At 41.4% G+C, this 26,399-nt stretch overlaps 1 protein-coding gene across 1 annotated transcript; it reads right to left on the bottom strand.

Annotated features, from left to right (window-relative positions):
• Window positions 1-604: 604 nt before the first annotated feature.
• rspo3 (R-spondin 3) lies at window positions 605-19,635 on the bottom strand. The gene is made up of 6 exons (XM_042490268.1): window positions 18,736-19,635; window positions 12,278-12,472; window positions 11,549-11,692; window positions 11,206-11,352; window positions 10,857-11,042; window positions 605-1,640 (listed from the first exon to the last, which is right to left on the bottom strand). The coding sequence occupies exons 1-6, from the start codon at window positions 18,827-18,829 to the stop codon at window positions 1,414-1,416; spliced, it is 993 nt and encodes a 330-aa protein (XP_042346202.1). The 5' UTR covers window positions 18,830-19,635; the 3' UTR covers window positions 605-1,413.
• Between the last annotated feature and the right edge of the window lie 6,764 nt (window positions 19,636-26,399).

Here is a 26,399-nt window from a genome sequence, read left to right as displayed (position 1 = left end):
CTCAATGTTAATAGGTGATTATGGCCCTGCAACAAAATAATAGTTGAGGTTGTTTAAACGTTTCTCTGGTATTACTCTTAAAACAAACATCTATGAATGGCTCAAATACATTTTGAATCTAGTGAGAAATTAAAAGAGTTTACCTATATAATTGGTGCGTTACCACATTTTCTTTAACACAGGCCATTTGAGGCCATTGAAAAAAAATCAGCTTCAGTGTCAGTGTAGTAACTCCAGTTAGCCTTTGTGGGGCAGTGCAGCTCTCTCCTCTCTGTCCTACAACAAATGCTGTCTCTGAAATGACCTCTGATTGTCCGGTCTCCTGTCACAGGCTAGATTTTCTAAAGCCTAAAAACAGAGCCAGGAGGAAGTGCAGAAGTCAAGTTTTCTCTCAGTCCACGTAAATTACAATATGCTCTAAGTTTATTATGGGGTTTTTGCACGTTCATACCAAAATAAAACTGCCTTCTACAGCTTTAATAGGTGCACGCTGAGTTTCACTTTTCATTTACTCTGGGAGGGTTTTTAACATGTTCCAATGGATTGCACAAGAGGGCTGTTGGGTGAGAAAACAAATAACAGACACAGTTACAAACCCATTATAGTTTTATTTGACATACAGGTGCTTTTTGTTCCTTGTCAAGGAGCTTTACTGAGAGCACATATTCCATTTACACAAAAAGAAAAACCAATGGTAGATTAGATTTATCACTTATCTGGATAAAACTAGCTTTTGTCCAAGACATACAGAACACATGTTAATGGTTTTCAGTTTTTGACCACACTCCTTTGATTCACAGCATGCAGGTCCTCCTACATCTGTCACTTGCAGTGATTATTAAGATGTCACAAGATGGCCATAGCAAACTCACTTTTCATTTTTTCTTTACAAATTCTGCACCAAATAAAATAAAGAGATCTAAAGAACAGGAACAACAATAATAAACAATTGTTCTACATAATGTTGCAAAATCTACATTCAAAAACCAAGACTCGCAGGGCCCCATTAAATAACCATATCAACAAGCACATAGTATAACGTCTTTGTCTCGCTGTCCGTCTGTCTGCCAAAGACATCACTTTGTTCTTCAGTCCCAACAGCAATCTAAGCAGTGTCTCCTGCACTTTTCAACAGAGACACTCTGTCAGTGGTGGAAGTGAAGGAGAAGAGGCTACAGGGTAGAATAAAAAGACTTTTTAAAGTCCATAGTGGCCCAAGCCTTGTGGCTGGGTGTGCCCCATCCCGCTTGTGCATAAAAATTATATTCAAATCATACAGGTAGCAGCAACACCCCTACAGAGAGGGGTCGAGGGGATGAACAGTGGGTGAGGATTGGGAAGTTTTGGAGAAGGAAAGAGGGGAGGATAACAGGAGGAGGGCGGGGAGGCGCTAGACTTTGTCTGTCCAGAGCACTACTGTACAAGGCCGTCTTCAGGGGACACTGGGTCTGTGTCGTGGCCTCTGCGATGCCTATGCTCCGTTTTGTTCCTGTTATCAGAGTCTTCACGTTCACCTGTGTCTCTCTCCCTCTCTCGCTCCCTTTCTTTCTTCCTCTCCCGTCGCACCTCTTGGTTCTCCTTATCTTTCCGGTTGTTGCGATTCCTCCGTTCTCTCCGGTCATTCTTCCTCCGTCCTGGTCCTAAATAATGAAACAAAGATTAATACAGCAGGGGAGAGGGTGAAGCTCTCCATCTTTTTCACATCTTGCAGGGGTAGTGTTCAGTTAAGATATGTTTTACTTGGCATCATTTTCATAATCTATTCACACAGTTTATCAATATATTTCAGTGAGAACTTTTGTAGCATAAAAATGGGATAAAGTAATAGAAAATGTCCAAAAATCAGGTCTACATGTCAAATAGTACCATTTGTTTATTTACCACTCAAAAAGTCAGTTTCACAACATACAGTATATAGTATTTTCTTAGTAAATGTGTTAATTATTTCAGCAAGGCAGCCTCAAACGTGTTTCTAGCCAACGTTTGTATGTGGGGCCCATGTGGGTATAAATCAACTAAAAAATTGGCCTTATATGGGACCTCCACAGGTTCCATAATGGCCCCATGCCATTTGACCACATGGGTGGGTTTACCCAAGTGGGCCATACAGGATTATGCTAAGGCTATTTGCTTACCCAGTGGGTATGGGCCAAAAATGGGCATTTTATCTGGGCACCCACTCAATTTGAATTGGGCCATTACTGTCAAAGTCTGAGTCTGTTAAGACCAGGTATTAGCATGTGTTTTGGTGATTTGAACACAAGTGGACAGCTGAGACACATCGCTGTTCAGACACGTGCCTATCATGCATCTCCAGCTGAGCACTCGTGTTCAGATTTCATTACTGTCCAGCCCAGTCCACACTTTTGCTAGCTGCTTTGTAGCATGCGTGCTAGTCACATTAGCATTTGAGTCAGTACAGCTGGAGATCTCGCTCTCCACGCATTTCAACACATCTTCCTTCCATGAGACAAAACGAGGGATGGTCATGTAACTCTTTGTACAACTAAAGATAAAATGGGTAAGAAACAGAGCGTTAGCGCACTGTCACCAAATCAACCTCCACTTCCTGCACTGATGACATGGTCCTTGTTGATTATACTTCAAAAGATATGTGGTCAAATGTGTCTCAGACCACCTCGGCAAGTGGTCTCAGGGATCGAAAAATACGGTCTCGGTGGCTGTTTACACCTGTATTTAGTGCTGTCCAATTCTGATCAATCACCCATGTTGATACAAGGTCTTAACACATTTTTTGTGTCCTGGTCTAGTGTAAGACTCATTTAATTTGCCTTTATTAGTAAGTCTGCCTTTGTATTCACTTGGTCAGGTTATTATTAAGACTATTACTATTGTCTTGGTTTTGGGGTTTCAGTTTATTGTGCTTTCCCCTCATGTTTTCCTGTGCTGCCTTCCCCTCTTTTACCTATCTACACTCCTGCCCTGCATCAGCCTCATTACCTGTTCCCTGCTCCTGAGTATCTCTTAGCCAGCTTCACACCTATCCTGTATTAGCCTCATCAGCCCCTCCCTGCTTCTCAGTTTTTCCCAGCTAATCAGCTCATTATCAATCACCTTATTCCCCTATTCTTTTCTACACATCAGCCTGTAAGTAATGAAAAATACTATGTTTTAAAAAAAACCCTTAAAGTAAAAGAAGCAAGACTCCTGGAGTGAGAGCCATCACACTACAAACACATCACAGGGTGCAGTTTTCCTATTCAGTGCAATGCTTGTTATTGCAATTCTCATATTCACCACTAGATGCCAGTCTTTACTCACAGATGGCAGCCCTCGCCCTGCGCTGAGCAGACCTTTGTCCAAAATAGAAACCCTTTAAATAAACCCCCAATTTATCTGCTCTTGCAACACCATCTCATAAACAAAACCAAGAGTTATGGAATGCTGAAGGTTTATCTCTGCTCGAGCAACAGTTATTAATGATAATAACAAGATCCACCCCCAGGGAGGTTGGAGACAGGACCTGCAAGTGAAAGCAGAGGAGGCCCTTTCCTGTTGTTGTACGGCTGCTGTTCATGTGTGAGTGGAATGGTGCAGCACGGCCCTGCTTGGCTGGTTGGCTGGCCAGTCGGGGATTGTGAAACTGCTGAAGTCGGCAGTAGGCACAGACACAGGGAGAGAGAGAAAGAGAGATAAAGGGAGAGAGAGAAAGAGATCTCTCTCTCTGTCTCTCTCCTGTCCGCTTCGGCCCCCTACGCTCATCCTCTCCCTCTCTGTTTGTTCATTAATCAAGCCAGGGCTCTGGTTGGTGCAGGGAACATGTCTGACCCGCACATTCTGGGCTAATGATATCAAGCTCTACCTGCCCGTTGTGATTAATCTTCAAGAAATAATAGAAAAACACAAGGGCCGGAGACCAACTTTGGTTCGTGTATGAACATATACACAAACACAGTAAGGACAGCACAGCTGTCGAAGAAGAAAAGTGAATGAAAAGAAAATCAAAGATCGTGAAGAGGATTGTGGAAGGTTGGTGCATGGATGGATGGACTGATGGATGGATAAATGGATGGATGGATGGACAGATGGAGTAATCTGGTGTACTGACTCATTTCGGGTCTGCCCCCCGTCCTCTGTAAACACAGGAAGTCCCCTTCGCTCTCATTGTTTTCTCTGCCCTGACACCATTTACAACTATTTACAAGTTCAGTGGATTAGTCATACTGTAGCCCCTGTGCTTTTGTCGAGCCAGAGGAGAAACCTAATCCATGCCAGTGTTGAGATGATTAGGAGAGTGTTTATCAAATCGACCTGCGTTTGGTTAGTTGGAACAGTTTCTGATGGGCTTTTTGTAAACTGTTTAATGACATGTCTGTAATGGTCCCCAAAGACACCTTTGGAGGTTTTGGAACATTTTCAACAGACATTTAACACATTTTCCAAAGCCAAGTTTAATGAATAATGTCTGACTGGCAGTGACTGAGAGGCTGGCTGTGGGGACAACGCATTAAAATCTGCCAATGGTTTTTGTGATGTGGAACCTATACCTATGATTGTATCGCTTTATTGGAATGCAAAAGTTTAAGAAAAGCTTCCATGTTCATCTAAGAAAATTGAAACGAGGACATTACATGTTAGGTCTGTTTCATCTGAGAGTTGTACAACTTGCTGGATGTGGAGCGCACTTCACAAAAATTTACCAAATACATTTTTGCTGATTTGATCACATGGGTTTAAATACAGTCTTGAACCAATTGGCTATAATTTGACAGCAATTTAGCTTTGTATTCGTTTTTTAAAAAAAATGTATTTATCTGTATTCATATGCAGTTAGTTGGCGAAGACTCTCCGTCATTCAGGTTATGGTAAATCAAAGTGCTATATCGTAGGCAACTCGACTTGCTTGAGTTTCTTGAAGATGGTTCACCTCTCATCAAAGAGGCTTCATCAGCTCTAGCTGACTGGTAGGGAGTTGCAGGCTTTAAGCCTGGGTGGGTTTGGACCCTTAGAGAGTGTTTAGGATCGTTAGGATCATGTGAGTTGTTGACCCACCTGGCCATCATGTGGGTCGTTAGGGTTGGATGGTGGTGCACGGAAGAGGAAGTCTTGGCTCGGATGGATGTTGTAAGAGTTTTCTTTTGGTAAGGTGAATTATTCTTAATGCAGTAAATAGGAAACGATACAACATCCTTTGGGGAAATAAGTCAGACATTTTGGTATGTATGATTTCTTGCTTTCTCGACAAAAGTTAAATGAGCAGATTGTTGTCACTCTAATGTCTGTCTGTTTAGTATTGACCTAGAACCAGGAGGCTATTAGCTTAGCTAAGCCTAAAGACTCAAAGCCGGGGGAAAATGCTAGCATGGTTCTGTCCAACGTTTACCACCTACCATATTTTTTTTCAACCATCAGCCGGGTACGATGACTTACTAATGACTCTACCAAGCTACCAGGAACAGATTTGAAGCCAATTTTAAATAGTGACTAAATGTCAAAATACAATGTCCAGGTCCCTCACGTGATGCCATGTGGGCAAAAAAGACTTTTCCCCATTGACTTACATTGTGAAAGACACTTTTACAGATCAGTGGGTATGCCTGGACCACCAGTTAAATCATTTTTATCCCCGTTCAAGATAGCCGGGCGTTAAACTGGAAGTTAACTGCATGGCCAGCGGAGTCTCTAGTGCGCTTGTTCTATGGGCCCCATGATGCGGCGATCTCTGTGATTTCATAATGCGGAAATCAAGCTTTTTTTCAGCTTCATGTACCACTGAGAACTCTCATAGGAATGAACAGGGTCCTGTCTCCTACATTGCATCCCGTTTTCTTCATACATCCATAGTCTTCACGGATCGCAAGGAAATACTTACAGCGAGTCAGTTCCTGTTAATCCACAAAACGTGGATTTTACTTTTCTGTTTTTGTTTGTTTTAAACAACAGAGATACCATGTTTTAATTAGTGGGCTTTAAAAGTGCTGGGAGGTGGATTTTTTAACCCTGGAAAGAGCCAGGATTCCCTTTGCTTCTAATTTTTATGAGCTAAGCTAACAATCTCCTGGCTCTGGCCTGGTAGTTAACAGATGGATGTGAGAGTGGTGTCAAACTTACTAATCCTAGTTTTTGCCACGGTTAAAAATAAATATATTCCCCAAAATGACTATTCTTTTAATGTAGTTTCAGTGAATCTGAAATCCACAACTGTAACACAAATGAAACACTTTTTTTTACATCAAGCAAGCCCTTCAACACTGTCTATTTTGTTGTCTAGCAATAGCCCATAAAACTGACTACAAATATACAATACAGATAATGGTATAATAGAAGTAATATAAGAGAGCACTTCTCTCTCTCTCTGTACACAAACACACTCCACTTAAGAGTTAAGACAATACAGTAAAAAATATTGACATTCATTTCAAATCATAGTAAATCTGGATCCAATATAAGACTGTAACTTCTCTTAAGTCCCACATATAATTGATGCCACATTGAGTACACAGATGTGTCACAATATTTGTCATCAGTGAAGATTATTTGTGAGAATCTCTAGTTAACGACAGAAAATGTATGTAGAAATCTGTTGATGTTTTCATCCTGTGTTTTTCCCCTAAAAGCCAGCCTGCACAGTGTAAACACAGCCACTAGTGTGGACCTGCTGAATTGTCTGTGGTTGTAATGAAACTTCTAGAAATCTGTTGCAGAGCATGTACAAAGACCAGGAGTTAGTAAACTGTACTGAGAGAAAAAAGAGCGGCTTTACACGGTGGGACAGTGCATGCTCTGTGTGTGTGTGTGTGTGTGTGTGTGTGTGTGTGTGTGTTTGAGCATGCTGGTTTAAAAGACACATAGACAAAGAGCGCTGCAGAACACCTGAATAATGATCCAGATAGAGTATAAAGTGAACCACAAGTGATAGTGGGAAACAGAAAGAGATTAAGTGAGAGAGAGCGGAGGGGCACTGAGGGTATGGGGAGGTGTGTGTGCACGTGTGTGTGCGGTTGGAGGAGCACTGTGTGTTTTATGGTGGCACATCCTCCGTGGCAGGCGTTCTGTCGTCCGGGGAGCTTTTGGCGGGAGCCAGGCTGGGATTAAAGGCTATGGGCTGTCCCACAAGTGGAATGCCTGCCGCATGTCCGCCAGGATGTCATGAGGGGGGTTCTGGGTGTGCCAGTGTGTGTGTGAGTGTGTGTGAGTGTGTGTGTATCAGCCCCCCCTCACTGACTGGTTCACGCTAGCTTGCTTAACTGTATGTTTCTCTGTGTGTAATATGTCTGCGTGTGTGTGCATGTGTATGTGTGTGTGTGTGGGAGTTACAGGGGGCTAAGGTTTGCAGAGGGCATGTGGACTATCTGGCTACAGAGATAGAGAGGTGAACAGCAGGTCGATCGAAGGACAAATTAGCCAGCATTAACTTGAGAGAGACGGCGGCCCGGATGAGGATGTGTGTGTAAACATTCACAATCTCCAGCCGAGGATAACGGAGGAACAGAGCCAAGTTGCTCTGAGCCTGAATATGTCAGCATGTTTCCAACAGTTTTACAACTTTTCTGACGTGATATCTGTAATTTAAAACATTGTTTTGGGGATTAATCAGCACCGGTCGGATGTTGTGATATTGCAGTGGTTCTGTTGAACTGGAGGCGTTAATGTTAGAGCCTTAAGTGGACACAGAAAAAGTCCAACATTTTGCAAAGTGCCCTTTCCTGTTGAGAGTTATTTAACATTTTTGGTACCAATCTCATATTTGTTGACAGTTAAAGGAATACTTCACCCACAAAATGATTATTTGTACATCACTTACTCACCTTATGTTGCATTGAATTGTGAGTAAAAACTTTGTTTTTCTTGCATGGGTCTCAACTAAATGAAGAATCCAAAAATGGAGAAAGTTGTTGATGAATTTCAGTAAGTTGGGTCTGTCTTTAACAGCAAAAATATATAAAAACATCCATACACAGTGAGGTTTTTGTGAAAATGCATGTGTTTGGAAAGTACCAAGCATACAGATGGATAAATGAAACTTGGATTATATCAGTCTATCCTAATTCCAAACTTGTAAAACATTGCCACCCTGTCAGTGTTTTTAGCATAAATGAGCAACGCCAAAAGATATCTCTTGCTCTGGACGGTGTCAGCTGCGAATGTGGCTGGACAGAACCGTTTGCTGTGTTATTATACACTGGGGGATGTCTGGATGACTCCTGCCACATCCGCCTGGTACGTGCGTTGGTGGCATCACTTGAGAACGCGGCCAGACGGAACATATCACATGTGCATGAAATGCGTCAGGTTGCTTAACGATGTAATATAAGGAGCGCAAGAGCGCCTGTAGGGCGTGCGGAGTCCAGTGTTTGCTTCCCATGTTAATGTGATGGTCTTTTTTTCCCTACACCTTACTTTGCGCCCCCTTCCCCTAATTCTAACCATCCGTGCCAGCATGTGCATTTGTTAACAGTTAGCATTGTTTGCCGGGTCCTGTTTTTGCCTAAGTATGTGCAGTTTCATCTTACCATGTGCATTTGTTGACATAACGGTATGGAACGTAATTATCAGACAGAAAAGGATACTTAACTCATAATATGTAGATGCGGACGTCCACGGACAAGTGGCAACATGTGAGGAGTTGGTATGAGAAAGTTTTGATTATACTGAATGAGTTGTGTGACGTTAATGAGAGAAAGCTTTATATAGTTTTGCTGTTAAATCGCTCCCTCCTTTAAGAGAACCTACCAGCACCAAAAAAAATTTGATCACGAACTCCTCACAGAACAACTTGGCATTTTTTGTTTGCATATGGATTAAACAATAAATAATTGTTTAATCAGTTTAATTTTACATTATCTAATTGTTTAATTAATTGTTAATTTGTGATCTTTAAAGATGCTAGTAAGTGGATTTTTAAAATTGTGGGTGGGCAGGCTAGCTTATTCCCCCTGCTTTAAGTCTTTATGCTAAACTAAGCTTACCTTCTAAATCATTTTTTGTATGTAACAGACAGATATGAGGGTGGTACTGATGTTGTCATCTAACTCATGAAAAGTAAGCAGCTTTATATGCCAAAATGTCAAAGTAAACTTCTGTTAAGAAAGCATGACTTAATGAGTTTGAGGCAAAGAAGTTCAAGTGAACAAAGACTCATGTGGAGGAATAAAATGATGTAGCAATGAGAAGAGGAGAGGCGGGACAGAGAGGGAGGAGAAGGCAAAAGGAGAAAGTGCAAAAGAGGAGGAAAGGAAAAGGAGGAGGAGGATGTATCAGTGTCTGAGGGCTGCTGGAGGATTACCGGGGGCTCTCTGAGGTCGGACCACTGACCCCCTAGCGTGTGCAGAACGTAAACAGCGAGGAGAGGACGCGCCGAAGCAGATAATTAGCTCTCATTCACTGCGGATGCTTTTGGAGAGAGGGCAACTGGGTAATCATAAGCAGGGCCAACGTCGATAAACAGGACTGTAGTGTGTGAGACTACACACAGCTTTTCTTTTTCTTTCTTTCTTTCTTTCTTTCTTTCTTTCTTTCTTTCTTTCTTTCTTTCTTTCAATTCACCTCCCTTCTATCTGTCCCCCCTCCTTTCACCAGGCTCAGGCTACATCAACAGAGCCGTCGACTCCACACTAAAGTCTCAGTCCTGGCCCGACTGACTGGGAGCGCCAACAGGGAGCTTATATGGGGGTCTGTGTTTTCTTTGGTGTGGTAGGGAGTGTGTGTGTGTGTGTGTGTGTGTGTGTGTCTGTGTGTGTATGGAGGGGACGAGGATGGGGGATTGGATCAGTAGAGAGATACAGATAGAAAGTGAGAGAGAGGGATGGCGGGGGTGACAGAGGGCACATTTCACAGTCTGCCTTACAAATCACGTCAACCCAGTTGACTCTCTTCACAAATTACCACCAAGAGCAACCAAGAGTGTAGTTATTTTAGTGGGACAAAGGTGACGTGTGTGTATCTGGGTGCTTATGTGTGTGTGTTTTGGTGTGCACAGTGAGTGTGGAAGTGCAAATTTGTGCATTTGTCTTAAAGAAAGGGTGTATCTGTATCTGGATTTGTGACTGCATGTGTTGATTTGCATGTGCGTGAGTGTGTGTGTGTGTGTGTGCTTGTGTGTATTGGCAGCTGTGGGGATAAACCAATACTGATCCCCTGGTCGCCGCGTGCCTCCCAGGGGGAGGATGTTGATGTTGAGCTGGCGGTTTCTGCTCCAGTGTCAACTGCTTTTTTGCTGCATCACACACACACACACACACACACACAGACACGCACGCACGCACACACACACACACACACACACACACATTCACACACACACTGTTTGTTCTGTAAGTGTGAGGCCCCAGGGGGCTGGATCTCAGCCTCGTAGCCTGTCTGCGATCTGTCATTTAACACTACAGAACCCAGGCTAAAAAACAACCAGCCCTAGCCGCCAACCAGCTCAGTAACCACACACACGCAGTACACACATAACACAAAGCGGTCGTAAATTCACCACGACATTGGGTTTTCTAAAGAGACGAACCCGTCTGAGAGCAGTTTTCACTCTCTTCATTAGAAATTATCACGCGATTCCCTGTTTACTAGGAGCAGAGAAAGTGGTTTTACTGTTTAAAAATCCAAAGAGGTCTCGTGGGAGAACACACAACATACCCATTGCAACATCACACATGTGTGTTCCCCCCACTGTCCTCACTCTAACCACAATGGCAGTCCTCTGAGTAAACAGTCGTAGTCCTGAGCGGAAGACAGACTAGCTCTGATTGTACAAGCTGAAGAAGCACAGTCTGGAATTCATAGAAATCGTGCCATGTGTAACAAATACAATGTTGGCAGTGAGTGCGATCGGTCAGCAGCAACTGCCAGAATGAAGAAAAAAGAATCTTTAACTTTGATATTGTGCTCTTTACCTAGACATTTCCTCCTCTTGACCAAGCACTCTTTGATCTCTGAGATCTCGGGGCAGGGGTTGCCAAAGGGTGATGGGTACTGGAGGACCTGCCGTGTGCGGGTCTCCTGTCCCCGCTTGAACCCACAGGTTCTACCGGACCGAGAGCAGGGGCTCCACTCGCTCCACTCACCCACCTCGCAGTGCACTATGGGAGGAAATTGAGAAAAAGAAGAGAGGGTGACAAAGTGTTTAGACATTTTAAACCAAGGGCCAGAAACATGGCATGGTCCTCTACCAACATGACAGTCATCTTCTGTGTTTTTTCTGACACATCCACACGCAAACGGACATACACACACTATACTGACCTTGTGGTGTGCACTCCATGAGTTTGTCATTGGGCTCGTAGTCCTCTGGACATACATGGTGGCACCTCCCGCTGAGCTGGTACAGGCCTGGCCGGCACCGCGTACATGTCTCAATGTTTGCACATGACTCACACTCTGCAGGGCACCCTGCAAAGACAAAACCACAGTTATCGGTGAAAATAGTGGCCATATTTAACAATTTAACATAAACATGTTTTACGTGAGCTTTGTTTCAAAAGTTGAACGCAAATGTGGGCTAAATACAAGGTGAGTGGAGTTAAATGAGGGGTAAGCCCCACATTTTATCTCTGTCCCTGTAAAACTGTGAACTCTAAACACTCACTGGGAACACACTCCCTCTGTGTGTCACTGCGCACCAGTCCCTCAGGGCAGTTCTCCTGGCACTTGCCCAGGTGAAGGTAGAATCCTGCTCGGCAGCGTGTGCAGAAGTTCTTGTTGAAGCAGGAGTCACACTCCGACCTGCACTCTGACAGAAACACAGACCCACCGCCAGCGTTTATTTAAACTGTACAAGTTATCGTGTGTGTCCTGTGTGTTAAATATACAGGGTGTCAGTGTGTGTGTGCGCGTGTGTGTGTTGCTCACTGGGAATACAGTTTATAGGAATATAGGCCACTGCAGTTAGAGTGATGTCTTACGTGGTGGATATAGGATTTTAAGCAACACTTTTAACACGGTTGATTTAATGTCGCAAAAAGGAAACATACTTAGCAGGTATTATGTTCTTCAGTTATTTGACTACATTTGTATACATAGTCTCATATTTCACAAGCAGGTCTTTAAAACTGTTGCGTGTAAAGAAGGGGGGACATTAAATTTGGCAATGTCTTGGAGCCAACTCAACTCCTCGTGCTTATGCTTGTCACACTTAACTAAAACACATTGTTAAAACGGCACATTTAACCCAAGACAGAATTTTCTTTTGTGTTTGTTACAAGAGAGGATTATACTGAATACTTACGCCCATCCACTCAGAGGACGATCAAAACAAAAACATACATAGGAATATTTTTAGGAATCTTCTGCTGTGCAAATACTCAATGTGGCTTACTTGTGCAGGTGTTTCTTTCTGGGGAGCGTGTGCCGTAAAAGCCCAGAGGACAGGAAGTCATGCAGACCCCGATCTGCTTCATCCCAATCCTCTCCAAATGCATGAAGAAGCGCGGCTTGCAGGACAGGCAGCCATTGTAGTCAGAGCAGGTCAGACAGCCACCCTGCTGGCACCCTGAGCTCACACCAGAGATCTCTGTTGACAGGGGCAGGGAGATATTCAAGTATGAATTTCACATGGTGCAGGATTACCTTTTGGGCTTTTTAAACCATAAGAATGAAGTTTATCTTAATGGATAGCTTGCTTGATGTGCTTTATTTTGATGAGATCACAGCAATTGATTAGCCACGGTGCCCTGGTCAAATGCTTGACGCTTTGTCAGTAATGCCAGCCTCCTTTGTATGCAAAACTCTAGCATGAATTACATTTGTGTTGGTGTCAAGGACTGACACAGTAACTTTCTGCTAGCCTCTCTGTAAAACTGTAATTAATTTAGCGCAAAAACATTTAAGGGAGGAAATACTGTGTATATCTGTTCTCCTTGTGGTTTTTTCTTAGGTAAAGACCCAAATGTAGTCTTAAGAGACCCATTTTAAGTCCTACACAATAAAGGGTGGAAAGACAGAGTCAACGACTGGCCATTGGTCAAATTCACGCCATTGGTGAGCATTTGTCGCCCCAGTTTTTGCAGTGTCCGGCATGGTTGGCACTAGTCGGCCCCTGTCGCCTGTTTTTTTTGGCTGATTCAGCATGTTGAATCAGTGATGGAGACGGCGGAGCCCATCGGTGAGTGAAATCAATCTCATTGGCAGTTCAGCACAGGAAGAGAAATTGGAGGAAAGCAAACAAATGACTACATTCAAGAGGGTCGTGGTATCTAAAGAAACAAATTTGTTCTTTAAACATCAGGATGTGTTATCAATTTGCTAACTGGCTATCTAGTGTCTAGAATCCATCCTGTTGGTCTTGCAGTTTGCCCTTTTGAATAACAAATACTTACTACTGCCACCTGCTGCTATGGAGTTATTTTCTTTTATACAAGTGCAATAGGTACATGCTCCTTGGCTATTGGCTTTGCGTTGTGTTCAAGTGCATCTTTTTGGCAGAAACACAGGCAACATGAGGCAACATGATAGTTGGCCTTTGTCGCCATTAGTTTGTTGATTTTGATTTGGTGTGTCTGGGCCTTTAACCAACATTGCCCATACACACCAGCCAATATTTCAACGTGCTGAAATGGTCAAAAACCAGGAGACAAGGCTGTCTAGTGAAAATGGTGCAGGATACACCTCAAAACCTGACATTGACCGGTGGCCACCTGTCTCCTTGGTGTGTCCGGGCCGTGTAAGACCAAGTGGTAAAATTCATAACCGTATTGGGTATTACTAAATTGAACTTCTTGTTTTTTCATCCCATTCATGCCTCTCAAACACATGCACCTGAATCAGGGCTCTAAAACGTTCCTCTTGGTAAAACAGCTAAGGAATGGAGAGTAACATCCCATGTACCCGCAACTGCTGTGAAACAATTGCTTGGAAAATAACGTTGATCCTATTTTTCTATATAAAAGTCCATAACTAGTTTTGACAAATAAAAAATATCATTTGTGCTGAATGGAATACTTCATTTTTTTGTGAATGGTTTAATGTTTTTAAATGGCATCCTGCACAATAAAGGGTCATGCTTGGATTGTGGAAGTTTTGAGGGTTTATACATATTAAACTGTGTAGTTTCAGTGAAAATGTCGGGTCAGAGTGTCCTGTGGCACCATTGTGCATGCTAAATTTTTGGCTTTACGCTAGTACTTGATAGCACCGATCTTTTGATGCTCTGCAGGACTGCAGAACAATGCTTCCATCTTTGATGGTGGACCAACAATGTTCTGTATGATATCAATGTATTTAACATCTCGTCTGTCACTCCTCGGTTTGTGTTGAAAAAGCAGTTTAATTAGACAAATTACAATTACAAAAAGACTGGATTAAAAAAAATGAAAAGAAAAAGAAATTTGCTTTAAATATTTTAGGAGACACAGGGGATTACACTGATCTATATAAACGGATCCTCCCTGTTTTCTTGACACAATTTAACAGTACAGTGTGTAGAATTTAGGGGAATATATTGGCAGAAATGTTATCTAATATAAGGATGTTTTCGTTCATGTATAATCAACTGACAAAAGAATCCTCATGTTTTTGTTATCTTAGAATGAGGCATTTATATCGACAGAGGGAACAGCTCCTCGCCAGTGAAGTGTGTCATGTTGCACTGCCATTTTTCCACAAGAGCCCAGAACAGACAAACCAAACACTAGCTCTAGATAGAGCTATTCGCATTTTCACACGTTCACTTCAGCCCCTCTCTTACAAACTGAAAAACTTTAGATAAACACATTTTTAACGTAAAATTGATTTATTCTGTGTTTACTGGTCTGTTTGTTTTTGGAGAGGATGAGACCTCTGTGTATAATTCAGCTCCTGGTAAAACAATGAATACTGAAGGAATCATAACAGGGAGCTCACATTTGGCATCAGAAGAGTTTCAGTAGTTGCAATTTGCAAACCTCACTGCTATTCCACTTAATCTTACACACTCTTAGTTTATGTTTATTTTCTTAATTTATTTTTTAATGTTTCAGGCATTTATTTTGGCATGTCTTTTAAGAATGAGGGCAAAGGGAAAACAGGAAGTCAACAGCATCATGAACGGTTATTATTTCACATGCATAAGTTCATCATATATGAGTAATCACCTACGGTCTCAGCACAGTGCCAATGGCAGCTATTTATACTCTGTTTACAGCTCTGTTTATGTACATAAGTACTGTAGTGTTTAGTTTATATTGATATATTTTACAGTAGGGTTTTCATCCCCCACTCATCACTAATTTGTGGCATGATTCACCAGACTTAGTCTGCCATGGATGAAAGCTCTGGTTGCAGGTTTTAATCATTTTAATTGCATGTTGACAATTTTTCACAGACGTTTTTAGTGTCTCACAAGTTACAGCATGTGTATTTATCAAAAACTCCAACCATTATGAGAATGTAGAGCTTAAAGAGCTAATTGTATTAAAGAAGAATAAATAAATTCAATGTAATTTCTCTTGCAGTCAGTTTCCTGGAAAAGCGTGTATATCATCCTTTTCAGTATCTGATTACACTTAGTGGACAAAAATAGTAACTAAGGGTTTGGGTGTTTGGACGGGGATGTATATATCCTGAGAGAGAAAACCACCAGATACACATGACAGGTTCCATGACATTGGGATGTTTTCAGCTTCTGGTCCTGATGTTTCAGTGTAACTGATCTTATGAGTTTAACTCACTCCTCTGATAGTACTACTGTTTCGTTAAATCCAGAAAGTGGTCCAGGGCTTTAGGGAATAAAAAAATCAACTCAGGGACGAGCATGTTACAGCTTACTTATATATAGGAGCAACACCTGTGACATGGAGTCAGTATGTAGGCAATAGACATGAGAGCAGTTTCATATTTTACATATTTGTGCATCCATGCTGCACTGGTACTCCATCCCCAAAGGCATTGTTTGGAAAATGTTGCAGTAGTCACACATGGTAAGCAAATCAAGAGCAATGCCTATAAGCGTCCAAGGAATTGGTTTTCCTCTCCAGCCTTGGCATCTCGTGCCACTGCTTTAAGCTGGCCCCTCTTCCTTCATCTCTGAGTTCGGGGGGTTTCGCTGCCAGTTTACCATAGATCATAGATACTTTGTTTGAAATATCTCGACAATCTTTACAACTGCTGTCCATTTGCCCACATGTGTTCCTGCCAAGCTGCCCTGATTCACAGAAGTCTTAAGACACAGGAATTTGGCCTTGCCCTCGCACTTGCACCGACAAAACCTCAGATGGACTTGCATAACATACCAACAAAGTCACATATGAATAAACACATTCACATGCCTACACACACACAAACACAGATGGTTCACGGAGAAAATAGAACTGTGCAACAAAATAGAAGTAACACTAAAAAAATATATATATAATTTATGAGACCCATCATGTGACACATTTGATTTCCCTGACTTTATATGTTTAACTTTAAGTCAAGACCTAAATGTTCACCTTGAGCTAACTTGATTAACTATTTAATATATATAATTCCCACTGTTATCCCCCAGGCACCCACATGCCTCCATTTTTGGATGTATCATCACAGACAGGAAGCTTGGAGCTTGGGTTCAGTCTCTGCATGGTAATTTTGGCTGGTTGACTCATTGGTCATTGACTCCCAGCTCACTCTTACCCCCTTGGTTCCCTCTGAAGTCTGTACTCATTCACCCCTTCACCAGCTAATCCCTCCATCCTCCCTCATATCTCTGGAAGTGTCAGATATCTGCATCCTCAGAGGAAGTTTGGATTTTTAGAAGCACTTGTCAATTAATGGAGTCAGTGTGGAAAGGCGGAGGTTTACTCCTTAGTTCAGCTTGACAGAAACTAATTCATGCTTTGGTGCAGCCGTCTCACATCTGAATTACATCACGGCTGAGTTTGTATGATGAAATGTTTCATCTTTTTCCTTAAAACACATGTTCAGCATTTCCTTTTCAACAAACACAAATTCATACTAGTTTTAAAAATGTAAATGTCAGAAAAAGGACATTGTTACCACAGTTTTCAGCTTCAGGGCACAATTCAAGAAACCAGAGTACTCTCAGTAGACGCTCCTGCTCCCTCTCTTGCACACTGTGCTGAGAGGCTCTTCAATTTTGTTTAGGGGGAAATAAACATTTAAAAGGGAGAATTTGTATGCAATGTCTATTTTCCCCACAAACACAAATTTAAAGAGGATAATCAAAATATGAATACTTTAGTAAATGTTTTATGTCTTTTATTATAAAACTGATGTGTCTGCTATCATTATTTTTCAGCTTGCTGGAGTTTAAATGAGATCTACATTGGCTGTTTTACCCTGCTGGACAGCAAAAGCATCCTCGCTTGGCTCATGATGTCCGACCAAAACTACATCGAACAGAGCTGCCAAGAGCAAAGGTAAACCCCTTTAAAATTATAAAGACACAGTAAACCCTACATGCTGCAACTCCCTGCTTTTTAAAAATCGCTCTTTATATTCCCACTTTGGTGGTCATGAGGGAAGAAATTACCAAAAAATAAATAAAAGTTCCTCATGGTCTGGACTGCCAATCTGAGCTGTGTGATTAAATGTAAAGAGCTGCAAGTTTCAGCCCCAGGTGGCAGGGATAAAAACATCACTTCCAGCGTCTATTATTGTAGATCACAGACAGTTTTCGGCCACGCTGGCAACTGATACATGGAATATTCCAGTTGTCACTGCTCCTCTCTAACAGACTTAGTCACAGAGCACATCTGGAGCCCCTCAGCGATAAAGTTTGTGTAGGAAGAATAGAACAAAATACTTTATTGATACTTATTTCATAGTGTCATGGATAAGGGCCAGCCATAGCTCTTGAGATGAGACATAATGTTGGACCTCAGGGAGATATATGGGAGTTGAAGTACTGTTAGACATGAGAGTGTTTCAACATCTATGATGATTTATTTTTTATTTTTTGGAGCCCACTGTCAAATTTACATTAGCCCAGATTTTGGTAATAAGAACAAGTTGGGACATGATTTCAAATTGTGAGTTCAATTTTCAGACTGATGAATGTGAATCCTATTCCATGTAATCCCCCCATGATTTCCAATATGTGGCAGTGTAAAGGAATATATTGAGCATTAAGGTTGTTTCACTAAATATGGGACCTATAGCTATGAATATTCATCTGAAGAGTGATCAGGCCCGACAGCACACTCCGTGCTTGAAGTCTGCTGCTCTGACCGCTAGAGAGCGACGAGAACCAGGAGACTGTGCGCAAAGAGCAGCGGCTGCAGGCTTCAAGTGATAGGCAGAACAATTAATACATTAAGTTAAGGTTAAAAGGAAACACGGTAAAAATGGACTAAAAACACACTGAATTAGCAAAATGTATCATAAATTGACAGTACAGTCAATTCGCTGATTGGCTGGAGCGTGCGCTGGAAATTAATGAACCAATTCAATAAAACTCAGTTTTATTTCAATAATAATCTGGAACATCAGTACAATCACTCTTATTATCTGCCAAAAATGAGTTTTCGATCCTATAATTTTTAGTTCGAGAAAAAAAAAGATTTACAGCAATTTATTTTCTCATGTGGAAAACTCACATTTTGTGTTCCCAGTTGTGCGCCTATGTAGGATTGTTTAGTGACCAATTGGTACAAATGTACTAATTTCCCATGTCATTATTTAGATAATGAATTTCTGTTTTGTTTGCAAAATATGTAGATTGTAGGCTGGAGACTGCTGTGACCTGATGCCTCTTTGCGTAAAACAGGCAAGTGATTTAAAAATACTAAAAGAGAAAAGAAAATGCTTGGTGTGTACACACACTGCGGACAGCATCGTGCCGCACTTGAACCTACTCACGTTTATGTTGCCGGTGCCTGCTGTGCTGCTGACAACCAGTATAATCCATGCAGTGCAAGATGATCCAAACAAAGGAGATCAGTTGTAATTGCATAGTAGCCCAGAGGTGAGACTCGTAAAGCCAATGTCAATGTTCACCAAGTCACTTATGGATAAGATTCCGTTTTCTTCCCCCTAGACGGAGGCAGAGTGTGGAGGGTAGGTAATTCCTAGACACAACAGGACCCCCAGCTATGTGGTGATATGTGGTGATGGTAGTGCACGGTGGCCCAATGATGCCTGGGCCGCTTAGACAGTAACATCCTGGATAGGATCTTCATATGTGCCGAGAAAGCCAGATTGAGTCAAGGATCCGCTATCCGTGCTGTGATAAAGAACATCCCTTCCAACAAAACAGAAAAACAAACAAAAACGCCAAAAAGCTCGATTCTCATCCGATGCGCGCAAGAGGAAAGCAAAATCAATCATCAGTGTAGCTCAAAAAGATAAACAGAATTATTATTTATGATTAACATGACTCTCAAAAAGTTTGCGATATCACATCCATGTGCAGAACTCCAAATTGACCTCTCTCCTCCTCTCCCCGTCTCTCTCAGTGGAGATGCGCCGTGCGTCCCGGTGTGTGTGGATACCTAACGTGCCAGGCGCGCTGAGGCTCTCGGCTTCATCTCAGCATCCGCCAAAACACAAAAAAGTAAAAAGCCAGGACCAACACTAGTTATCTGAAAAAAATGTAACTTGAAGGTTTCTTAGTTCTTTTGGCTGTCAAACAACACACACCTCCCCTCGCTCGCTGTCGGCAGCAGGCAACTGGACCAAAGTAAATCTCCGCAGTTTCAGCGCTTTTCTGCTTTGCGTGCAGGACTCATTCACTCCCCTCCTGCCGGCCGGCTGATGACTTCAGCCCTGTGCTGTCTCTCTGTCTCTCTCTCTCACCCTATGAGCTCCAAAGTTTATTTAGAGGGCAAGCCCCCCCGCGTCAGAGAGAGAGAGGGAGAGAGAGAGAGAGAGAGAGCGTACTTATGCTATTTCAACGTCGGTTTAGAAACGCGTTCTGTAGTTTCTCCATGGTTCCTGTCTGGCAGTGTGCTTTCAGTGATGCTTTAAATGCGCATTTATTATTTTTTATATGTGATTGAAATGAATGGACTCACTGCTCACTCACTAAACTCATCCCTTTCAACTAATAACAATTATTTTCCCCTTTAAAAAAACAAAAATAACAAACGATTTGTTTATTTGGAAATTAACATTTAAAGATCAAAGATTCCCCATGCGAAAATGACATTCTAATCGATAAAGTCCTGGAAAAATGATTTTTGATTTGATTAAACACACTGTGGACACAATCTCAGCATACAGATTACAGCATAGCTCAACGAGAGAAAGACATGGTCCATGGCAGCAAGATGTCATTTTTGATGTTTGACTCCTTTCCTCCACCTTTGCAGGAGTTTGAGTCGAAAAAAAGAGCGGTGACATGTTGTTCCTTACTGAGACTATAATTTATCCAGTTTGACAATGTGACATTAGCACAAATATTACTGACTTTTCAAGGAGCAGAGTTTGAATAATGTGGGCATACAGTAAGTCTACAGTTACATAAATTTTTGCTTATGACATTTGAAAATTGATCTGCAAAATATTCACCTAAACATGCAGAATTAAAATGCAAAAATCAATTCATGCATCAGGTGTCAGACTGTGTGGTTTTATCACTTTTTATTCCTGTGTGGTATTTTTCACCTTTAATATCAGTGGCAGGGACGGTTTGGTGTGGAGGGGGGGAAAAAACAGCCAAAGCAGAAGCAGCATCTCATCTTATTACCTCTAGAGGGAGTTAGTTCCATAAAAGCTTGAGGCACATTGTCATAACAGAGGAGCATGGGTATCAGTGAGTTATGGTAAACTGTTGCACTTGACCTTTTCCCCGCTGAGTCCTAATGTGATGTTGTTTGTATTGCTATAATGTAGAGGACAGCTCAGAAGAAAAACAGCCACAAACATGTAAAATATGGATCTTAAAATGAAAGGTGCATTAAGAACCTGTTTTCCATTTAAAATATTTCATTACATTTAGCTAAAATACCTTGTACATTATCAGTCATTTTTCCAGATTTGTCAGTTGACAGTTTAATTGTTTCTGGTGATAATTTACCTTAAATGCAGAGACTTTGCTGTATACCTCCAGGTTTAGTGACCCTACGGGGAGATTGGAGCAGAGCGGTGTAAGGGGGGAGCTGAAGCCTCATTTGTCTGACTGGTGTGTTGATGTTTAGGGGGAACAGTATGCACGAGTCCAGTGCTTCTCCTCGCTGTGGCTTCTGGTCTTTCATCAGTCACTGTGCTGAGGAAAGCAATGCAAACACAGTGTGGGCTCTTTCTTTATGGGAATACTTCCTTGTTTGCCCTGTACTAACTCAGGACCAGGACAGTGACACATAACACAGATTGATACATTGTTTTAAACCCTTTCACCTCTGCCAAGGCAGACTACTGAATCCCAAATTTACCCAGGACATTAGTTAGGTATGTGAATATTGTAAGTTAACCCTTTGAAACCACTGTAGATTTACACCACTTTTCTTGAGCTGCGCTCAGATACCTTCATAAATATTTAAACTTTTGAACCCTGAGCAGACAGATTAACTTTTTGTTTTTGAAAACATGGGAAAAAGGCAATGAGTGACTTGGAAAAAAAGGTTATTAGAGGAAATTTATGGACTTGGAATTTTCTTTTTTTTTTGAAAAAGCAAGGAAAGATTTCCCCAAAACCATATTTATAATTTCCTGATTTGTTTTAGAAAAATAGGAAATGCTGTAAAATATTATAATGAAATGTTATGAAAAATTATGAAATCTTCCTCTTCCCTCTCCTCCGTCCCAGCAATTTAGTGTAGGGGATGTCGAAGAATAATGCTCCTCTTTGTGTCCCAGAATGAACTAGCCCCACCATCCTCTGGGGATGGGAGCATGTGTGTGTGTGTGCGCGTGCGTGCATGTGTGTGTGTGTATGTGGCATTGGGGTGCGCAAGGTTAAGGTCACTTGGTCAGTCCCTGTGACCGTCCAGTGAGAGAATCAGTCGACACCTTTAAATGAAGTCGGGCAGGTGCATAACCCTCCCGACCAAGGATGGATGCACACTACAACTTTCTTTTTTAATAACACCACATTTAGTCCTATTTTAGCCTTACTCTAATTTAGGCCTTAAGCTAAGGGGGCATGATAGTGTGTAGCATCACCCTTGCTGACATAAAGTTTGGCACAAAGTAAAGTTAATACAAAACAGAATTAAATATTCCCCCCTAACTTTTCTTGGGTGTTATTCTTTTTTCTTTCACTTTGAATCAACTTGAGTGAGCTTTTTGCACAGGGGGTGATGTGAGGATTTAAAATTTGCACTATTTGTGCAAGTTCAAATGTTTCAACTTGCACAAGACATTCATGTGGCGCTGTGTTGTGATAGCCTATCAATGTTAAGATCTAGTTGAGATTCGTCTAGGGTTACTGATCAGAAATGAAGGACTCATTGTCGCTGTCTGTGGGCACCTGGATCTCTTTCATTCAACGTCAGTACTGCCCAGACTAACAAAGAGATGGCTCAGAGAGTACTAAGCGAAACTGTAGGATTTATTTATTGGTTTATTTGACAGGGACAATGCAATGAACATAGTAACAAGTGTGAGAACAATTTACTGATGTGTTGCATATAGGGCTTCTAGCCCAGGCTAATTTGCAACTCCTGTCCCATTACATGGTAAATTCTGAAAATATCTATTTGCAGGCTATATTGTTGAGCTGCTTCTTTATAAAATGCTCTGTGTCATTTAAGTTGGTCTTTTATTGTGGAAAGTAATCAAGAAGTGCAGCAGTTATGGGCTTGGAATCCTGTTTCAGGCCATCTGACAATTTCTTAAATTCACCCCAATTAATATAAAAGTCCTATCCAAAGCTTTCCCAAAGTAAAATGACTGCAGTTCCTCTTCCCGTTTTTTGAACATGTGCATGCATGGGCTTATTTAAAAGATAAAACTTATGCTTTTTTTTCAGCAGTTAACAAGTGCTTCTGTTATTGAGTTATATCAGCTTAAACACACTGAAACAAAACTTTTTTTCATATTCACCCAAGTATTTTCTTTAAAAAAGATGCTACAGTTGACTAGAACTGGGAGGTATTAGCTGGAACAAACAATGGGGCTATACTATGAAGCATCACACAGTCCAAATTCATGGTAGGTAACAATATAACAGAACATAAACCTTTTTTCACATATTTTGTCAGGTTATTTCCAAGTTCTATTCAAAAAAAGACGGTAAAACATTGTACCTGATATGTGAATATGAAGAAAAAAGTAATCAGCACAGACATAAATTTCATGTAGGAGCTTACTGTATTTAAAAACACTTATATAAAACCCCATGTGATACAAAACAGTCTATGGTGCAAATAAAGGGTTAAAATAGGTGCTGGATCACTGGAGCTCTGGAGCGTCATTTAGTACAAGTCCCAGGGTGCCTGTGGCATTTGCTGTAGCTTATCCCATAGACATCTGCCATGAAACTACAGGAACTTTTTTCTCTTCATCTCAGGCCATGATTGACTATGGGTCAGCTGGTATCCCATTTGAAGCTCCTCGTGAGCACTCTGTTGAAACCTTATGAGCAGCTCTCCAGGATGGCGGTGAAGTGTGATGTATAAAATGGGGGAAAATATAATAATGAGAATGAATCTTTATAATGATGCATCTGTAGCTGGTGGATATCTATGGATGTAATTTGGACTAAATATTTCACTGTATGTAGATCACCTGGTCATTTGGGAGTTTATGTGCAGCATTTCTGTTGGAAAAAAATGTCAAAAACATGGATTTTTGGATCACAATCACAATTCATAGGTGAGTAATAACTGTTTAAGTGTTTGTAGTTTATCTGACAGAAGGGTTTTTGGAGCCTGCTGTGGTGGTTTGCATCTTAAAATGGTCAGCATTAACAGCACTGCGAGAGGCATAGCTTTTGAATGATATGCTGTATGACTATATTACTTAAAAAATAATGAATACGACAGATGTTTTACAGATAGTAATCATCAAACATGATGATACAGGGCCCGTGGATGGGCCATCAGATTTTAAACAATTTTAAGTCAATTTTTAAGCTCTGTTTTGTTCTCCACCAACTCCCGAAGAAGAAAATCCAACTCATTAGCTGCTAAATGTTCCACTAGCTAGTTGTTAATTTCATGTGTCTCCTCTGGTGCATGTGTACAGTTGGTGTATCAGAGCACTGTCATTTTTTTCAATTGTAATGTTAAATTATTGCTTAGGGCAGCTTTAAAGGTACTTTGTGAAGTTTTGTTTTTAACCTCTAATAGCACCATGGAGCAGTTTTTATACCTGTTGCTCACTGTTTTGTTTGACAGACACTATGGGATGCACGCTGTGTTTTGTTGAGTAATATTGAATATAAACATAATCCCGGCTACAAGGAATCTCCTACAAGGGGAATGTCAGGGATTAAGAGAGAGTTTAAAGTGTATCAGAAGCTAATTCCACTTATCATTCCCCAAAATAAGCTACAATCAGAGGCTAATATCATTCACTGAAACAGATGCCCACTTTGTTATATTCATATGACATTGCACACATCCATTTACCTCGACCTTATCAAGAAAATCATGCTCCTAATCCTCAGCGAATCAGAGTAGCAAACATACCACCTCACCACAAAGCTCATGTCCAAACTGTTCATTCCCCGGCCGATGACTCATAACATTCCCAGATGACAGTGACAATGTTGATCCACTGTCCTGTCATCAGCTAATGAATTAGGCCGGGCTCATTGTGGACAGCAATTGATAGCGCGTGCCTCGCTGGGGTCTGTGAAAACATAGTGGCTCAGTCTGTGGCCTTATATGCAGGTTTTTCCTGACGTTGCATGTATTAAAGCTACAAATAGTCCGGTGGCGATCCAGTGCATTCTCTCAGCATGAGGCAAGTAGAGAGAGACGGTGACACTGGGCAGCAGAGGCTATATAAAGTTATGAAAATAGACACGCACACACACACACACACACACACACACACACACACACCCCCCTAAATACGTGATTTAGAAGTTCTAATAAATACTTATTGATTCTTGAAATTCTATTATACTATGAGACAGGGAGGATTAGATTAATATAAACAAGGATAAAACAGGTGCATGTGTAGTGGCACGGCAGGTGGGGCTGACTCATCTTAAATGTGTGCGTATGTTTGTGTGGCTGCATTTCTGTGTGTATGCTGGGGTGATTGAGAGGATCATTTCATAGTAAGAGGGATTGAGAAGGTGGTCAAGGACAGATAATCACTGTGAGCAAGAGCTGTCAGCTGTACACACAGAGGGAAAGCAGGTCAGAGTTTTGTATAGAGAAGGTCAAAAGAGACGTGTGTGTGTGGTGAAGGGGGGGAATTACCATAGATTCTCCCATCTCGACCTGTATTCCCCTCAAATAACAACAAATAATCCTCCCATGTTATAGAAACATAGCTTGACATTTCAGGAAATATGTCTGTTTACGTCTTTGCTGAGTGTCAGAGGAGAATATTGATGTCTATTTAACCTACAGCCGGAAGATGTTGCTGTAGCAGAATTTACCACAAAGGCTGAAACCAGGCTAGCTGGAGTCCTTCCCAAAGACTTTAAAAGGACCTACATTCAGCTTGCATTATTTCTAATGGCCAGGAAGGGGAGACTCCGCTGGTTGCCATAAAAAAAAAGTATTTCATGACCTCAGTTGCTAGTTTTCAGTATTTTTTGATACAACGTGATGTTAATTTAGTAACTTTTGCTCCCATTTAGATTAAAGTACACAATAAAGCAGGACATGCTTCAAGGCCTGGCTATCTTGTGAGTGTCCTCAATACCTCATTAAGATCAACCCATCACCCTTCCACAGCTCCACTCTCTTGTCCAAATATGATCACTTTTGATAAAAAAACAATACAAAACAAAACAAAGGAAAAACAAAACAAGATGTTGACGAATAAAATTCCAGATTCAAGGCTTCAAAATGGTAGTCTACAAACCAGTGGGTGATATTGTGTAGGCTATGTCCAGTCAATGGTCTTTCTAAAGGCAAGAAAATTTGCCCACCAGACCTCTAAAGCTCGCAAATGAGCATTTTAAATTTTGTTTAATCTTTAGAACTGCCAGAAGCAGTGACTTTTTGTAGTCCTGTCATCACTGTGATGTTGCTTGGCAACCAGCAGTAATGCCACGAAGGAACTGCATCAGACTCATGAGAATCTGCATTTCCTTGGATAGTGAAGGCATAACCCACCCTACTCTGCCTTACTCTGATTCTGATTGGCTTACCTTGACATTCCAAGATGTTCTCATCTCAACTCCTCACATATTGCCGCTTTGCAGTGGACTTCCGCTTCTACCTATTATGTTTTAAGTATCCTTCTGTGTCTCCTCTTTCTGTGATGGAGCTACAGTGATGTCAATAATTGCACATGTTGGTATGATGTGGCAAGTGGTTATATTTAGACAACACAAGCACATAGCAACCGATGTAGAAATGTCAACAAACACACATGCTGGGCCTGGATGGTTAGGGTTGGACCCATCCATTGGCCCTACTGGTCATCCTATAATCACCCTCCTGTTTCTTACA

The sequence above is a fragment of the Plectropomus leopardus genome, chromosome 7 (genome assembly GCF_008729295.1).
Source record: "Plectropomus leopardus isolate mb chromosome 7, YSFRI_Pleo_2.0, whole genome shotgun sequence".
Classification (NCBI taxonomy): domain Eukaryota; kingdom Metazoa; phylum Chordata; class Actinopteri; order Perciformes; family Serranidae; genus Plectropomus; species Plectropomus leopardus.
The sequence above is the reverse complement of the archived record's forward strand: the minus strand, read 5'-3'. Positions and strand labels throughout refer to the sequence as shown.

What these genes read in the sequence shown, in the direction of transcription:
- rspo3 (XM_042490268.1), bottom strand. Translation starts at nt 18,829, where the DNA reads ATGCAATTACAACTGATCTCCTTTGTTTGGATCATCTTGCACTGCATG. An exon ending in ACAGAGGGAGTGTGTTCCCA is followed by an intron (nt 11,353 to 11,548) that starts GTGAGTGTTTAG and finishes TTGTCTTTGCAG; the next exon opens with GGTGCCCTGCAGAGTGTGAG. An exon ending in CAAGAGGAGGAAATGTCTAG is followed by an intron (nt 1,641 to 10,856) that starts GTAAAGAGCACA and finishes TTCATTATTTAG; the next exon opens with GACCAGGACGGAGGAAGAAT.